Genomic DNA, 18,170 nt, shown 5'->3' with positions numbered 1-18,170 from the left:
AAAGGCTTGCTTCTTCAGAACAGATACTGAAGGCGGTTTGGTTTGAAATGCTTTAATTTGAGACATCACTGAAGCCAGAGCAGTCCAGCATAATCAGGAGGGGTCAATGTCCCCCCTCCAAATCTTTAAGTGCCAGATGCAGGTTCATCTGATTCATTCTATCATTTTATTTACAGAAAATACACAACATATTTACAATATCTTCTCCAAAAAGTGTCTATTTTCATGTCTAGTGATTATTTAAATTAGCCTATCTCTATATAGCAATAGTTTTTGAGAAATTTTCAGCCTAGCACTGTGGCAGCTGTACAGTCCACATTAGCTGACACAAAGCCGGAATTATTCAATTAACACAAAGAAACTGTGGAGAAAAACTGGCACACACAGCACAACAGTGAGTGGTTCCAAAATGTTTTAGATTCTTGCATCTATCAGTTAATTATATATATTTTTTAATACAGAAACAGTGGCCTATAGAACCAATGACGCATAGGAGAGCATCATGATCTTGAGCAACGTTAAAAGAGAAGAGGACAAGAGACGGTGTTGAAGCATGGAGTGAATGACAAAGTTTGTAGAGAGGCTAAATTATGGTTCACTTTGAGCTGATTATTATTTACCCCTCGTACTGTACAATCATTTTTTATATCGGTACATGCACCAACAGTCGCACCTAGCCACTCACACACACAGCAGGAACCATCCAGATCTGGCATCAGCACTCTGAGATAATTTGTCCGTCCCTCCTGCTTTAGTTATATTTAGTTTACCTCGCAACATTCAGCTGTAAGCGTGTGACCTCCTCTTCGCCCTTTTCAGCGGCTGTGCATCCCAAATATCAGAAAGCTGAAGAACACAGTGACTCCCACGAGGGAGATGGTCGCAGGGGCGGTGAAGAACTGCCTGTAGTTGATGCGGAAGTACCACACCACGGCAAGTATCACCACAAACACAGGCACCACCAGGCTGCCCGTGCTGATGGCCACTCCGGCGGCCCTGAAACCTCCAGAGACTCCAGATCCGGCTCCCGCCCCGGACTGAGCTCCTTCCTCTGGAGCAGCCTCGTGCGGGGTCTGGGAGATGTGGCAGTGGATCACGCTGTTGTGTGTGATGTTTAGGGATAACAGAGTCCTCTTGGGATCCTGCAGTAATTGGCCTTGGTAGATGAGTTTGATTTGATGCTCCCGCCCGGAGAAGTATTTACTGGAAAAGAGGAGATAAAAGAGAGTGTTGCATTTTGGGGGAATAAGCTAATTGGCTTTGTTGTAGATAGTTTGATGAGAAGATCAACATCACTCTTGTATCAATGTGATAAATACAAAGCTACAGATTGTTAGCTTAATGTATAACTTAAGTAGATGCATTTCTGTTCTACGAACCTTTTCAGTACTCCCACTGTATCCTCTGGTTCTACAACAGCTACTTCCTCCGTGTCATTTAAAAACTTCAGACGGACAGAGATGCCAGTGGTAGTAGTAGAAGGGGGGGTGATTGTGGTGGACAACACCGGGATATGCATTAAAATCTTTTTATCTTCCTCCTCCAGCTCCTCATCATCCTCCTCCTCCTCTTCCACGTCATCATCCTCCTCATCTGAAGCCTGTAGTCTTCCCGCCTGTGGCTGTTTGCTCTGTATGTCCAACAGCAGATCCGTCCTAACCCCGTCAGCACCCTCACACGTCCCCTCACCCTCTCCTCTCTCGCTCCCCGGCTCGCCGTCATCCGGCTTGTTTTCCTGCGAGGGTGGAGGAGTCTGCTGTTCGGAGGTGTCGGCGCTGGGGGTCCCTCCGCTGTAGCTGTCGGGGCCTCCCAGTCCGATCAGAGAGGCATGAGCGCCCACGGTGAGGATGGTGCCCAGTATGTGATCTCCCCTGTCAGCCACATGGGTCGAGAGCCAAGCCAAGACGAGGGCCAGGACCAGGAGCAACACACCGCCTGCTGCCGTCACCTCACCCTCCATGCCATCCAACATGGTCAGTGCACACACTGCCATCGCTGTCCTCCAAACCTGCACAAGACAAAAACATGACACAAAAAATCTTTAATCTTTATTTATGCTAGTTGTATAGAGCCATTGTAGTCAACAGTGTTTATCAATGAGCAGGAGGCCATGTTTTATTTACAGGCATTCCATAAGCGTGAAAAACACCTTAATTTGTTATATCTTTAGATTAACTGAAGGCCCCTAAAACAGGCATTCCTATGTTGTTCTTTAATCTATATTGTTTATTATAAGATAGAGGACAGAAATGACGGAAGACCGAAGATAAAATCAGTACATCCCGCCCATTCTCTACATGATGACAGCAGAAAACTGTTGCTTTTGTGTTTCAAAGGAAATGCAATAAATTGCTTAAACTCAGAACAGAGTCTGACCTTTCAGCAATGATAAAGTTGTACTTTGGTTAAGATACCTGAGCCCCTGCACGTATAGGACAAAGCTGACGTACACAAAATATTGACTGAGTTACACAATCCTCAGGTTTCTTCACATTTACTCGTCTCCTCACATATAAACACAATAAAAGGACATAATTTCATAGCTCGGTATCTACAAAATAAACATTACTATTACAAATAGGACTACAGACTGAAAAGGTTTTATCTTTCTTCGAGGTGTTAACATGTCGTAAAGTCATTAACGTTATATAGGACGAATTACTCAACATAAAGATCCGTAGCAACTATAACGGCTGGTCAACAGCTGATTTTTGTAGCTGTAAAGAAGCTATGTCCAAACAGCCAGCTGTTCCAAGCCTGTTTCCCCGTCCCACGTTAGTCATTACACTCGACTTTAAAACTTTAAGACCAATTATTAGCTGTTATGTAACAAAAGCTTCCGCGCTGCTAACTTGTTATGTTGCAGTTTAAGCTAGCGTCGCTAGTAAACTAGCTAAAGTTAGCTTGCAATGCTAGCCTATTCTGCTAGCCGAAAAACGACCTTCGGCTGTTTTACGCCTCTTATTGCTCGATTTGTTCTGTTGCCAGGTGTTTTCTAACTGAACACAGAGGTCATACGAAACTTCTGCGTGTCCTAAATGTACAGGTAGAAAAATATCTTACCTGCCAGCTGTGAAATCAGAGCATGTTTAAAGAAGAGGCTCAGGGCTGGCTAGTTAGCAGCTGCTTCTTAACATGATAAACACAGAGGCGATGAGACGGCGTGACGTCATCACGTAATCATGGGGGCGCTTGTTTTGGAACTGGGTCACGCCTGTTGCTCCTCCTGCTCAGACATGAATAAATGATGTGGCAGGTTAATATGTGCGTTTACGTTGGTGCAATTAATAAAAAATATTCTATTTATTTTATTTGATCATAATATAACGTACACACTGTTTTTTTTGTTATATATTCAATATCTTTAAGTTAGATGTAACTTTTGTCTTGCCAAAGTGCAGCAAAAGTATTTCCTTCTAAATTGATGTGTCACAGCCTGTTGCTGAAATCAGTGTTAAAACAATTAAACCAGCTAATACAACATAAATAAATTAAAACCATATAAATGATAATCCAACAGGGGGTCTATAGGTCATGTGTATATTTTTATTCTCTTACAGAAACTCAATCTGGACGTCCTCCAGGCTGACACAAATAAGTGCTGGTTTAAATAAAAAGAAACAGGTTATTGTAATCTAAAATAAATGTAATGTTCAAAGAGGAACCATACTGTCTCACAGGAGCGTCCCATCATTACACAACAGCAGGTAATCCCTCACAGAGCTGGGAATGTCCAGTTTACTGACTGCTGAGTAACAACGGGCTCCGAGGCGCAGGCGTAAAGCACATCGACAGAGATGCTGCAGAGAGCGTGGCTGACCGCTCCGCTGACGAACCAAGTCGAAGAATGAGCGATGCTCCTGAGGCAGGAAGGAAAAACAAACTCTAAAGCACTGGACTGCATACAATGAAAGAAGAGGAGATCATTTAACACGGCAGATGGCTCACCTCATAAATCTCACTGCACAGAGAGTCCATCCAATCGCAGGGAGGGATGCATGTATACAAGTTCAGCATCACCTCCAGTGTGGCAGGAGAGAGGACGCACTCCTTCATCATCTGGACAGATGAAAAAAGAGTCATATCTGTGCAACTGTTCTTAAAATAAAACAAAATACAGTTGAGTCAAACTGTGTTAGAAAAAAGTGGATAGAATGTATGGGTTCATTAATCTTTATGGTTGTTTTATCCTACCTTTGGTGACACTGGCTTCGCTCCATGATTCAGAAGTGACTGAGCTATTGCTTCGGGTTGCTGGTCCGGGTAATCTTCAACCACCTACAAAGAACAAACACTAAAGTTTTTACCCCACTGCCTGAGCTTTAAAAATAATATCTTTTCTTGCAGCCTTTATGAGCTACCTGTAGCAGACAGTCCATTGGTGTGTATCCTGCACAGTTGGCAACGTCTGCCTTGGCTCCATGCTGCAGGAGGATCTCCACAATCCGTGGGCTGCAGTTTGCACAGGCATTGTGCAGGGGCGTGTGCTGCTTCCTGCCTGCGGTCTGGGGGTCAGCTCCGGCGCCCAGCAGGTTTTGAATCACACGTAAATACCTCCCGGCCTCAGATGGTCTCTCAGCGCCTGAGCACGCAGCGTTCAGAGGGGTCTCCCCTTCTTGATTTGTGGCCAAGACGTCTGCTCCATGGCTGAGGAAGAGCTCCACATGCTCCTCCAGGCCTCGCCGAGCGGCCATGTGCAGCGGTGTGAGCCTGGACTCCTTCATCCTCACGTTGACCTCTGCGCCCTCCTTCAACAGCAACTCAGCACACCTGAATAGAGGGCTCATATTCTCACACAGTACTTAAACATAGTGAGTCTTTTCTCTCTAACATCAGATTATTAATATATAACTAAAGTGGATGTATCACTTACTGGAATGACTGAGCGGAGGTGCAGAGGTGAAGTGGAGAGCCGCCGTCTGCAGACAGCAGTTCAGGATCTGCTCCATGAGAAAGCAACAGCTGGACACAAACAGTATGGCCGCCTGCGCACGCGTCATGTAGTGCCGTGTTTCCTCCGGGGTCAGCGTTCACCTCAGCGCCTCTAAACAGCAGCTCCTCCACACACCCTGTGTGTCCTCTGCTGGCAGCCAGACGTAGCGCTGAAGTTTGCTTCACCTTAGAGCTCAGCGTCCACATGCCTGGCACAGGAGCAAAGAGGTTGTCAAGTTTTCATTCATGCAAGATCATCAGAAAGAGGTCGTAAGGTCATACCCATCATTGGAGCCCACACCATCTCCTCATGCACCGTTTCCATCAGGGCGTTGACCATGCCAGGCTCTTTGAGCACTGCATACACTCCTTTCATGTCCCCGCACATGAAGGTGTTGTGGATGGCCGTGTCTCTGCACCGGAGCTGGGGTGGAGGGGCCCGGACCTCCTGGAGACGCTGCTGTCTGGGAGGAGGCCTGGGGGCCCGGGGAAGAGGGGCCCTGGTCATGGATCTCCTATGAGCCAACGCTCGTCGAGCATCCTCCCACTCCTGGAACTCCTGCTCCAGTCTCAGAGAGCGCAGCGAGGTAGAAGTGAATGGAAATGTTTCCTTTGACATGGCACCTGGGATTTAACAAAGAAGTTGAGAGTGTTTTTTGTGCCATTGTCCTGTTTGATTTAAGCTTAAAGTCCGCACAGTAAACTCCCCAAAGCTTAAGGGACTTCTCTCTGAAAGACTCGGCCGTACTATTTAGAGAACGGTCAGCATGCAGCTTCTACTCACCCTTCACTGGGTGATCATGCAGCTTCTACTCAGCTTCTACTCACCCTTTACTGGAGAAACAGGAGTCCAAACAGAGGTCAAGTAAAAACTCTTATGACTTAAACCAGCCTTGAATTCCTGTTCAGTCAAATATCACACGCAGAACTCCAAACTAAATGCCCTTCATTTGTGGTCACAGTCACAAGATTGTTGCTCAAACACAACTCCAACACTACAGTAGTTATTAATAGATCAGAATGCAAGCTGATACTTGTATTACCGCAAGTGGCCACCAAACGGCAGCATCGGTCCAGTATTTATGTCCACAAAGCAGTCCTCTGAAACAAAGAACCGAGTCATATCAAGATAGACTGCATCCCAACCCACTTCAAAGACCTGAATAATAAGGGCCAAAAAAAGTGAATTGTCAGCTATAAGTTTTTGATGACTTAAGCTTAAAAAAATGTCAGTTGAATATCACAGCTTTTACAATGTGTTTAGGGCTATCAAAATGATGGGTTTGCAACTTTTAATGACTGTGAATTTCAAGCCTGAGGTTAAAGTAGTAATGTGATCATTTATTGGACAAAGGATGTATTTAGGATGTCTTATTCTTGTTTATTTTTATGACAGTGCATTTTAGGTTTAACATCACATAGTATAGTGTTTTAATTCAGCCTCTTTGTTCTTAGTTCTGCAGCTTTTTTGGCCTTCCTCAAAAACTGGACTTTGAGGTCATAAGGTTTGTGCTAGCATTTTATTGCTGTGTTGTTTTAATTAGAAGGATTCTGCTCCAGAAAACCCTCACTGACTATTGTGGCCACTTTAAAAAAGCCCCTTGCCAACTTTTAATTCAACGTATGCTCCTTGGAGTTATAACAGTTTAAATTAAGGATAAATACAGTAAATACCGTGTCGTACGGATGCGGATGTGATTAGGAGGGAGTACTCTCGCTCTGCTCCTAGCATCTTTGTAAAGGCATATCCTACGTCATGACGTCGTGTTTGAACGAGGCGGCGCGCATCGAGGCACAGCCCACCTAAAGTTTTCATGTAGCTCGCTGGTTAGCAACGCTTGCTTGTCAAAGTAGTGTAAAAACAGCAAATTATGTTGACGGGCGGTTGTTGAGTGGCTTTCACTGTGTTACTGAGTTTGGTGTATTTGTAGAAAGTGATCAAATAAGTTGTCATTGCGATATCTCATGACTGCGATGGTAAGTGAGCCAAACAGCAAACTATAAACAGTCGGAGCTAACTGAGCTAACGCATGCTAACAACAAGTTCACTTTTGTTTATGACGCTTTTGTAGTTTTTTAGGCCATCTTGGTTTGATAAATAACATCTGGATGTTTATTAGAGCACATCATCAGTGTGCTGTAATCTATGTTGCAGACCTGCAAATTAAATGGCCTGTTCAGCATTGGCGAGGACTTTGATGATGAGGTGAGCCCCTGCACCCAACACACCTGAATTCAATCGTTACTTAACTGCACTGTCTGTGACAGAATGATCCACCTTCTGTTCATCCTCTCTCACATTGTGTGTGTGTGTGTGTGTGTGTGTTTCCCAGGACCTGCTGGGGACAGACTGGGCTGTCCGCTCAGCGTCTGGACCAGCCGATGTGGCAGCTGCTGTGTCATCGTGTGCTCTGCGGGCCTCCTCTGTTACTCACAGAGAGCCGGAGAAGAATTGCCTTAAGCAGAGTGGAGAGAGATCAGCTGCTCCTTGTAACAGCACAGCATCCAGGAGCAGCACGCACACTGCTGCTGGACAAACTGTTGCTTTAGGTTTGAGACAGCTCTCCTCTTGCTCCTCTTCTTCCTCTGCTCAGCCACAGTCCCTCCCTCCTCCATCAATCAATAACTCTGCACCTAATTTGGCCATACAACAGAGTCATGCTAACACTGAGCGGCCTGTGAAGCCCAGCACAGCTCAGGATGACTTTGATGACTGGGATGTTGACCTGGCAGACCTGGATGAGCTGGACTGCCAGATGGGGAAGCCGCTTCAACCATCTGCTCCGGCAAAATGTGCGCCAGCGGTCAATCATGCATCTTCAGCCAAAACACTGCGACCCCCGGCCTGCGGCGGGATCCAGACACGACCTAATCTGAGCCTGAGAGAGCTCAGCACTGCACGCCCGACCGCTTTCTCATCCAGTCACAATATACCTCCTCAGACGCCATCCACTCCTCATCTGCGACCTCCAAATCCCCGCGCTCCTTTCCCGTCAGCCCCTCCACAGAGCCATGGAGTTGTTCCTCGCTTTACTGGTACTTCTCCGGCACCCAGCCCCATTTCCAGGACACTCATCAGACCCCAGCCGCCACAGAGACAGTGGGCAACTCCAGGACGTTCCCCTCAGGCACATGGCCTCTTTGAGACAGTCTCCCCAGCTCCCTCTCCCTCCACTCTGAGCCCGCATCCCCTCCACACGCCGGTCCTCACAAACCGCCTGGTCCAGCTCGTATCTGCGTCCAATAAGCTTCCCAAGAAGAGGCCTCGCTCTGAGCCTCACAGACCCAGGACGCGGCGCTTCCCCGGCCCTGCTGGACTCCTGCCTCAGCAGGTTAGTCTCACCCAGCACTTGTGCCTTTCATCTGAAACTCATAACATCTGAATTTCTGCCTGTTCACAGCGTGTTGATTTTTTTTATGTCATCTCTCTCTCAAAATCTCTTTTAGTCTCATAACAGTGCCACAGCTGCTCCGTGGGTTTGTTCCTCAAAGCTCTAACGAAATCACCGTCGAGGAAATCTATTAGTTATTTGCTTGTTTTTCCGCCATGGTGCAGTGGAATAATTGAATTCTTCTCTTTCAGCCACAGGGCCCGAGCCTGGATGAAATAGTGGTTTCTGTTCCCGTGGCTCCTGCTCACGGCGCTGCGGCCCGGCCACCAAGCCAGGTAATACAATCAGAGAGACAGAGAGCTGCACAAAACACACAATCGATCGATTTGTCTTTCTTTTAAGAGTATTTTTTGGATTTATGCGCAAATTGAGTCGTGCATAGTGGAAAAATTCATCTTGTTTTGTCTGCTTAAAAGACTCTAATTTTTCCTTTTAATACAATTAAAGAAAAACCCAATTTTATCCATCATATTCTTTGTGGAGAAGCTGCAACAAGAGACATTTTACTTCAAGTTTTACTTTAAAAAATCACTCGAATGATTAAACCAACAGGAAATAGATTCTGTCAATTGACCGAAGTGACTAATGAGTTAATGCATCCTGTTACAACTGCTGAACACAGCACCTCTGTAGCCCGGTAGAGATTACTCGTCCTGCTTATAGCTGCTGCTCTCAGCTCTAACATGCAGACACTAAACTACACCCAGTGTTGCCTTCAATTTCCCCTGGGAAATTTCCCTCCCTAAGAGTTAGAAAGTCTTTTTTTCCCTCTGAAACAAGAGAAACATGTATTATCAATGTGAACAAGAGGAGCTGCCCCTCACCCAGTGCATGCTGGGATTGGCTCCACCTCCCTGCACACAGAACCTGGGTCGATGTGCGTTCGCAGAATGGATGTTTTTCTCAAGTTACCACAACAAGAGAATCAATACATGAGCAAACATGCGGCGCAAGTGCATTTCCTTGTTTTTTATACGTGAAACAGAGAAGCAGTGACTAATAATTATTCTGTCTGCAGCTGACGAGACTGAGCTGAGGTCCGCCTGCAAGAGCTCAGAGAAAAACCTCTGATGGTGGAGTTTCTACTGTTTAGTGATTGCAACAGCTTAAACTAGTTCTGACACGAGTGATTAAATGGCTGTTTTTTTCATTTTTGTTTTATTTTAACCAATCATTGAAGTACAGAAGAGGATTAGGGCCACTGAAAAAAAACATTAAGGTCCAATAAATCTTTTTTTAATTTTTCTCCGGAAAAAAAAAAAGAAATATATTGGACCTTGATTTTTTTTTTTTCCAGTGGCCCTAATCCTCCTCTGTATTGAAGTGATCCAGCCTGTGTGAAATGAGAGCAGAGCTACAGTACTGTGCAAAAGTTTAGCAGGTGTGGAAAAAATGCTGTAAACTAAGAATGCTTCAAAAATATAAATAATAATTGTTTATTTTTTATCAATTTACAAAAAGATAAGTGTGCGAACAAAATCAATGTTTGGTGTTACTACCCTTTGCTTTCAAACCAGCATCAATTCTTATAGGTACACTTGCACAAAGTAGGATTTAGTAGGATTATAGTCAGGTGTATGATCAACCAATTATACCAAACAGGTGCTAATGATCATCAATTTCACATGTAGGCTGAAACACAGTCAGTAACTGAAACAGAAACAGCGTGTAGGCGGCTTAAAACTGGGGGAGGAACAGCCAAACTCTGCTACCAAGGTGAGTTTCATGTCACAGGTCATACACCATGGCAAGACTGAGCACAGCAACAAGAAACAAGGTAGTTATACTGCATCAGCAAGGTCTCTCCCAGACAAAGATTTCAAAGCAGACTGGGGTTTCAAGATGTGCTGTTCAAGTTCTTTTGAAGAAGCACAAAGAAACAGGCAACGTGAGGATCGTAGATGCAGAGGTCGGCCAAGGAAACTTAGTGCAGCAGATGAAAAATGTCGGAAGATGTCCAGCAGTGCCATCAACTCAGAATTGGCAGGAACTAGTGGGACCCAGGTACACCCATCTACTGTTCGGAGAAGTTTGGCCCGAAGTGGTCTTCATGGAAGAGTTGCAGCCAAAAAGCCAGACCTCTGACATGGAAACAAGGCCTAGCGACGCAACTATGAACGAAAACATAGGAACTGGGGTGCGGAAAAATGGCAGCAGGAGCTCTGGACTGATGTGTCAAAATATTTGTCTGTAGCAGAAGGCAGTTTGTTCGCCGAAGGGCCGGAGAGCGGTACAATAATGAGTGTCTGCAGGCAACAGTGAAGCATGGTGGGTCAGGATTAACGGTGTCCTCAATGCTGAGAAATACAGGCAGACTTATCCATCATGCAATACCATCAGGGAGGCGTATGATTGGCCCCAAATTTATTCTGCAGCAGGACGACGACCCCAAACATACAGCACAGAACAATCTTCAGTGTAAAGAATAACAAGAAGCCCTGATCTCAACATCATCGAGTCACGCACGAGTGATGGTGACGAAGAGCCCAGGAGGAAGTTGTTGATTTGGATGTCCAAAAACAACTAGACACGTCATACATTTTGTTGAGTTATGTCTCACATTTGCACACATTTTTAACTGTTCAAAATGGAAGAATTCCTTAATTTTATATGAAGACCAGCTCCAGTCATGTTTTAAGGCGTATAAAATTCTCTGCTTGAAATAATAAATTGTGTCTATTTTTTCTGTAAACTACATTTAATTACCTTTAAAAATCTTCCCGAGGCATCTCCTCCTTCTCCCTCGTTAAAAGTTCCCAAATCTTCATAGTCCCCGCCCACTATGCAAATTTCCGGCCGCCCCCTCCGTCGCGAAAACAAAACACGTCTCTGCCGTCGTTTAGTGGCAACTTGTTGAAACTTAGCGAGCTTAAAATGTAGGAATCAGTCGTAGTAACGTCAACGTTAGTAGTCAGTAGTGAGTTTGCAAAAAGTACAATGACGGTTACAGCTGGCTCACGCATCACCGAAGTGGTTGCCATAGGTGACACATGATGATATGCATAGCGTCACCCCGTCCACTAACGGGATTGGCTCCTTTGTGACGTCTCAAACCTGCCAATCTAAAAACGTGTTGTTCAGCCTGTCCTTGGTACACTGCAGGTTAAAAGCAGACAGGCCCAGCCGTGGAGATGACTGCTGTTGTTGTCCCTGATATGTCTTGTAGCACATGAAGAACACCACATGGAGATGTTTACAAGGTTCAAAAACATGATTTTCACTGGAGGGGGTCTTTAATGTTTGCTTTTCATGTGGTCTCCCATGGAAACACCAGATGATACGTAAGAGAGAGAGAGGAAGTAGGTCGGCAAACTGTTTCCATTAGCTAACATTACTTACTTAGCTAACGGTAATATATATGACTAAATGGAACATGCATCAAAGTTAAGTACATGATTTCAGTCTGTGTCATGAAATATACATTTTCATCAGCAGTGGTGTTTTTTTTATTAAGGAAGCCAACATCTCCCATGATCCCGCGCTGCTTCAGGATGTCGTCAAACTCTTATGTTATTGTTTTGAGTGATAGAAATGACATCCTGTGTATTTAAAGGCCATTTAAAGTAAAACAACACACATCTCATTAACATAGGAAGTCTCTGTCTGTGTATAAACTGTTTGATTTTGCATTAAAGGGCTCGAGCTCGCAGACTGAGGAAGACGACTTCAACGGTGGCGCCTGGGCGGCGATGAAGGCCGAGATGGGATTGGACGAGAGGAACCCTTCATGCTTCCTGCACTCTTACAGCGTCGTTATGGTGCTTCGAAAGGTGAGTAACTGTTTCAGTCCACTTCATACTGTGCGACGTGTGTTTTTAAGTAGGTCAAGCTTTTTCTTCTTATTTCCCCTCCATCATAACAGACTTAGTGTCCCTGCTGGAGGTCTATCGGTATAATCAGGACAAATGAATGAGCTGTACCAGAGGTGTTCTGTAATTATAAACAGTACGACCACTCATCAGTCACTCTAATGGAGACTCTGCTGTTGGTCTGCTCTCTCCGGCTTCCACCTATGTGTGATAATTTACCGGTTCTTCTTTGTTCACATGCAGTCATTTGCAGCTCTTTAACATGATGGAGAGAAGATGATCCAAACAGGAAGTACTGCTCACCGCTGCTAATGTACCAAACCTGGAGGATGTGCTTGTTCTTGTTCTTGTTCTTGTTGTATTGTGCGAAGAACAAGTTGTTCAAGTTGTTAACCTTGTAAACATCTCCATGTGGTGTTGTTCATGTGCTACAAGACATATCAGGGACAACATAAGCTGTAGCTGTATGTCTGCTTTTAAACTGCAGTGTACCAAGGACAGGCTGAACAACACCTTTTCAGATTGGCAGGTTTGAGACGTCACAAACCTAAGGAGCCAATCCCGTTAACGGACGGGGTGATGCTATGCATATCATTATGTGTAACCTATGGCAACCACTTCGGCAATGCGCGAGCCAGCTGTAACCGTCATCGTAATTTTTGCAAACTACATTACTACTACTAATGACTACATTTCAAGCTAGCTAAGTTTCAACAAGTTGCCACTAAACGACAGCAGAGACTTGTTTTGCGACGGAGGGGGCGGTTGTACATTTGCATAGTGGGCGGGGACTATGCAGATTGGGAGATTTTTTAATGAGGGAGAAGGAGGAGATGCCTTTGGACGGTAATTAAAAATATTTATAAGAAAAAACATATCAGACACAATTTATTATTTCAAGCAGACGTTTTATATGTCTTAAAACATGACTGCAGCTGCTCTTTAAGCTACAATCTGACGTCTTTGACCAGTGGAATCGCCCCCCTTCTGTCCATTAGTAAGAATGCAGGGTTACAGCACTTCCAATTGGTGTTTTAATCTTGAGACCGAAGGGCTACGCCCACTTCTTTTATACAGTCTATAATATAAATAGATGAATGTAGCACTCTTTAAAACAGTTTTTGGAAATATGGGGCTAATTTTAGTTGTGTAAAATATATAATAAATATAAACTAGAGCGTAACAAATATTCTGTAACTTTCTCTTTGCTTCAGTACCCATTTCTACCAACTGAATATCCCCTTTTCGGGATCAATAAAGGGTGATTTTATCTGACCTGGCACTAATAATTAACAGATTTATTTACTATTCCAGCTCTCCTGACAGCTCTGAAAAATTTGCACACCAAGTGCGATAATATAATTTATATATGATGTTTGTTTTCCCTCTCTGTCACAGGCTGTGCTCAAACAGCTGGCAAGAAACAAGGTGCCCAACATGGCCGTGCTCCTGAAGAGCATCGTCCACACACACGCTGATGCCAAGGCTGTGTTTAAAGACCCGACAGGTAGCGCACACACACGCTTTCACCCTATACTATCTTGAAGCTCCAGGCGTTAAAGAAACTGTCCACTGTGGTGGAATAAAGGAGGCGTGTGAAGCGACGAGAGAGAGAGGAGAGAGGTTGTCGGGAGAGCTTTTGAGCTGTTTGCTTCACATTTGACATTTGCTCAGTGAGAGCTCGCCTTACTGCGCTCCGCATGGTACGAGAGCAGAGTTCATCCACTGTAACATGCTTGATTAAACCCTCACAGATATACAGAACACACTCCACGTTTTCCCTACAGCTGTCTTTTCTTCCCCCCTGCTCCATCTTCATCCCTGTTTTTTTCCCTCTGATCCACCTCTAAGCTGAGCCGGTTGCCATGGCCCCCAGAGAGCCGCCACAGGAGGTCCGCTGATTATTAACACTCAGGAGTGTACGTTGTACTCAACACCAGACTTAAGTGCTTATTAGTGATTCAATTGCAGCAGATTGGCATCAGCAGTGGGTGGGTATTAAGTGCTTCTGACTCGACGAGGGAGCGCTCTGTCAGTGATGTGCCTCCCACCTGCTGAAAGGTTTGCAGCTTTCTCTCCAGCAGGAAGTGTGCTCTCAGGAGCTGCTGTTGTTCACTACCTATGTACCCATGTTGATTAGTCAATAAGCAGCAACAATCAACAGGTTATTGGCTTGAGTCATCGAGCACAAATAAGAAGCATTTTCCACCTTCTGTTTCTTAAAAGTGACAAATGACTGCTTTCATAATGTTGTAGTTTATAACATCAGAGGTTTTAGAGGGTTTTTCCCAAATAAATAGGCAATTTTAAGACGTCACATTGGGTTTTGGGGAAGTTGGTTATTATACACACACACACACACACACACACACACACCTCGGGTTCTGCTGCCTCCATTTTCATCCATTACATTGTCACTCCTGCGTTGTATAAAAAAGATGTATAAAAAGATTGACGACATGACAGCTCCCTAAAAGTGAAGCCAAACCCTCTCTATCGCCCCCTGCTGACTGGCTGCAATATAGGTCATAAAACCCGCCTCCTCCATGTTAACAGATGGGACATGAGTCAAACTATAAAATCAAAATACACGGCAGATAAATGTTTCTCAAGCATGGTTTCTGTCATTATAGTTAGCTCTTATGCAGAAGGTCTGATTTGCTTTTGTAGGTCATGTACAGTCATCAGAAGTAATTTCAGTCTGTTTCATTGAGTTAAAATGTCAAACTTGGCTTGTTGCAGCTTCTCGAATGGAAGGATTTCCTGCTTTTCTTTGGGTTTAAGCGTAATTTAAGGACGTCCCCTTTGGCTCTGGAAAATTGTGATGAGCGTTTTTCAAAAAACTAAATGAAAACTCAAAACATAATCTACATCTTTATCCCTTTATCTACTGTTTAGCTCCATTGGCATTCTTTCTAATCACTCTCATTGTTCTGTTGGTTGAAGGGGAGATGCAGGGAACGGTGCATCGGCGCCTCCTTGAGGACAGAGTGGATGAGCTTAAGGTCGGAGCTGTGCTGCTGCTCAAACAAGTAAGACTCGCTGCTTCTTTAAACTCGTTAATGATAGCTGCAGTTTATTTATCTACTAATTGTTTGTCCTGTGTCTCTGTGAACAGGTGGGCGTGTTTTCCCCCTCCCATCGTAACCACTACCTCAACGTGACGCCCAACAACCTGCTGAGGATATACGCCCCCGATGGACTCAGTCTGTCCTCCACTCAGCTCCCCCTGATCGTCCTGGTGAGCGTGACGTCTGTCACCTAGAAACAAGCACAGCACAATCCAACAAATATTGGATCTGTCATCCACAAACGCTCTGTCAGCCCGTCAGCTGTTTTCCTTTCCTCTTATTTTCCGATTGCGTCCAGGAGACGATGCTGCCGTCACCCGCTTGCTCACGCAGAGTCCTCCGGGAGCCCGTGTCTCGGATGCACCTGCTGTTCGACGACGAGGATGAGGAGGGACAGGATGGCCCTCAAGCCCCAGGAGACACTAGAGCCGGCTCAAGCAGAGGTCCCCAAGAGCCTGCTGGGAAATCAGCACTACAAGACTCAGGCTGGGATGCAGGTGAGGCCCCTTGAATGAAATAACACTCTTGATGATAAGCGTCTTAGTATTTAATCAGTGCAATGTCCAGGATACCTTTAAAACTTAGAGTGAAAGCTTTCAACCTCAGCTGTACTGAAGTTTTTCCACTCATGCTAAAGTTAGCTAACATGCTAAACACTTTAAAAACATGTTTGACCCATCAAAGTTAAACTTTTCATATTTTTCTAAGCCACTATTGACCTTTGCTTTCAGGCAGAAAACATAACTGTAGACTTGTTCAAACTAAAACCGAGAGCCCTTTCTTTCCTTTCACTTGATAATCGACCCCAACATTTAATTAAGGCTCCAAATTAGAGCTGATGAGTTCTGTAAACAGGTGACTAATGTTCCTCTGCTGTCTGGATAGGAGCGTCTGGACAGCTCTCGTAATTGAAATTCAGTTGCAGATCACGGTGATTTAAAAAGTTGATCACTTGAAATAGTGACCGAGCGTTGTTCGGATAAACACGCCACTCAGAACCGTATTTTATACACAAAAGGGCGTTAAACAGCCAGATGTTCAGGTGCCAACCAGTAAACTCTATTATGTCGTTAGTCTTTAGGCTCATAGGAAAACTGTTTCTCTTATATATCACTGTATTTAGGGATTGGGTAGCTCAGTCTGTAGGGACTGTTGGGACCGGAGGGTGGCCGGTTCAAGTCCCTGTACGGACCAAGCGTGGGAATTGGGGCTGGTAGCTGGAGAAGTGCCAGTTCATTTCCTGAACACTGTCAAGGTGTCCTTGAGCAAGACACCGAATCCCCCAACTGCTCAGGGCGCATGTCCATGTGCAGCCCCCCTCACTCTGACATCTCTCCATTAATGCATGTCAATGGGTTCCTGTTTGCGCATGTCTGTATTCTTCTTGTTCTACTTATTTTTCTACTTCTTCTACTTTTTGTTCTTCTTTTTTTGTTCTTCTACTTCTACTACCTTTTCTTCTTCTTCTACTTCTTCTACTTTTTCTTCTTCTTCTTTTACTTCTTTTTGTTCTTCTACTACCTTTTCTTCTTCTTCTTTTTCCTCTTCTTCTACTTATTTTTCTTCTTCTACTTCTACTACCTTTTCCTCTTCTTCTACTTATTTTTCTTCTTCTACTTCTACTACCTTTTCCTCTTCTTCTACTTCTTTTTCTTCTTCTACTTTTTCCTCTTCTTCTTTTTCTTCTTCGAGTTCTTCTTCCTTTTCTTCTTCTTCTACTTCTACTTTTTCCTCTTTTTCTTCTTCTCCTTCTACTTCTTCCTTTTCTTCTACTTCTTCCTCTCCTACCTCTCCTTCTTCTTCTTCTACTTCAGGAAAAAAACAGTTGTCCCAGATGCCCAAAGAAAGTATTTATCATCCTTGAATTCACTAACACTTGAGTTCATATGTAAGACACTTAATAATCATAATCCTGGCGTTTTTTCTCAAGTTGTTTTTACAAAATCAAGTGTGTTTTTACTAGACAGGAACCTCCATTTGATTTTTACTGAGTTTTACCGATAGATACGTCCCCAGCAACAGTTAAAGACTGCAGACCAAACTGTAAAAATGTTTCGCCCTTTTTCCTTATCTTAAAAAGTATAGTTTCTTGGCGATTAGCAGCACTATTCTCCGGCAGGTAGCGAGCTGTAGGTCTTGTACCCTTCCAGTTGAATTGAAGTGATTTTGATGCGAGTTACAAGCCGTCTCATGTTCTGTGTCTGTGTTTCGTGCAGATGATGACCTGGATGATCTCCTTGGAGAGCTACCTGAGGACTCCTACAGCCTTTGATGTCATTTTACACCCACCCTGAACAGACTGTCTCCTCTGACTCCCTGAACACATCAGATGTCATCCTTTTGTATATGCTGTAAAGATGTTGTACTTGTGAGGCAACTGTGTTCAACATCCAGGTTATAAACACCACTGAGAATAGATCATTTGTTGTTTCTGTGTCGCTGCTGTGCATCACTGATGACGGATGTATTACAGGAAGCAGTAACTCCAAGACAACACTTGTTAATTAACTACAGAGCTCCAAAAATCAGCCGTTTGTTTCAGCGTTACGTCTTTGTTTCTGTATATAAATGCTTCAATCCCCTTTCTTCTTCCCATTCGTATCCATCGTTGCAGTTTCCTTCAGTGACCTTGAAGTTTTGCGCTAATCCAAACCGCATTGATTAACTAATTATGCTAAATGAAAGCGAGGTGACGCTTCTGCTTTTTTAGCTTTCGTCCTTGCCTTTCATTATCACTCGGGCCTGTTCCTCCCCTCCTCTGAGCGGACTGGATAAACTGTGACCCCGGCTTGTTTGCCTTTGCATTAAGAGGAGCACCGGATGATCTCAGGCACGGTCGTCCCGTGTCGTTTCACCAACCTGAAAACACAGTTTACCCAGCAACATCTGCAGAGAGCCGCAGCCATCAGGGTGGAGCTGCACTGTGACTAACAGGCTCTTTACTGTGCGGAGGCTTTCCCAACAGG

At 44.4% G+C, this 18,170-nt stretch overlaps 3 protein-coding genes across 3 annotated transcripts; 1 reads left to right on the top strand and 2 right to left on the bottom strand.

Annotated features, from left to right (window-relative positions):
- Positions 1 to 36: 36 nt before the first annotated feature.
- tmub2 (transmembrane and ubiquitin-like domain containing 2) lies at positions 37 to 3,138 on the bottom strand. Its single transcript, XM_069675889.1, has 3 exons — positions 3,064 to 3,138; positions 1,380 to 2,008; positions 37 to 1,203 (listed from the first exon to the last, which is right to left on the bottom strand). The coding sequence occupies exons 2-3, from the start codon at positions 1,991 to 1,993 to the stop codon at positions 816 to 818; spliced, it is 1,002 nt and encodes a 333-aa protein (XP_069531990.1). The 5' UTR covers positions 1,994 to 2,008; positions 3,064 to 3,138; the 3' UTR covers positions 37 to 815.
- A 491-nt stretch (positions 3,139 to 3,629) lies between these two features.
- On the bottom strand, positions 3,630 to 5,551 carry asb16 (ankyrin repeat and SOCS box containing 16). The gene is made up of 6 exons (XM_069676363.1): positions 5,215 to 5,551; positions 4,874 to 5,141; positions 4,362 to 4,770; positions 4,195 to 4,278; positions 3,949 to 4,059; positions 3,630 to 3,860 (listed from the first exon to the last, which is right to left on the bottom strand). The coding sequence occupies exons 1-6, from the start codon at positions 5,549 to 5,551 to the stop codon at positions 3,675 to 3,677; spliced, it is 1,395 nt and encodes a 464-aa protein (XP_069532464.1). The 3' UTR covers positions 3,630 to 3,674.
- Positions 5,552 to 6,793: 1,242 nt separating this feature from the next.
- On the top strand, positions 6,794 to 17,730 carry hrob (homologous recombination factor with OB-fold). Its single transcript, XM_069676217.1, has 10 exons — positions 6,794 to 6,909; positions 7,088 to 7,138; positions 7,266 to 8,264; positions 8,516 to 8,599; positions 11,960 to 12,094; positions 13,532 to 13,640; positions 15,080 to 15,165; positions 15,252 to 15,374; positions 15,503 to 15,701; positions 17,421 to 17,730. The coding sequence occupies exons 1-10, from the start codon at positions 6,898 to 6,900 to the stop codon at positions 17,474 to 17,476; spliced, it is 1,854 nt and encodes a 617-aa protein (XP_069532318.1). The 5' UTR covers positions 6,794 to 6,897; the 3' UTR covers positions 17,477 to 17,730.
- The last annotated feature ends 440 nt before the right edge of the window (positions 17,731 to 18,170 follow it).

This window comes from Semicossyphus pulcher, unplaced genomic scaffold, assembly GCF_022749685.1.
Source record: "Semicossyphus pulcher isolate SPU_LCO1_2020_fin unplaced genomic scaffold, fSemPul1.0.p SCAF_25, whole genome shotgun sequence".
Lineage (NCBI taxonomy): Eukaryota > Metazoa > Chordata > Actinopteri > Labriformes > Labridae > Semicossyphus > Semicossyphus pulcher.
Note: the sequence above shows the minus strand (reverse complement) of the source record. Positions and strands in the feature narration are given on the sequence as shown.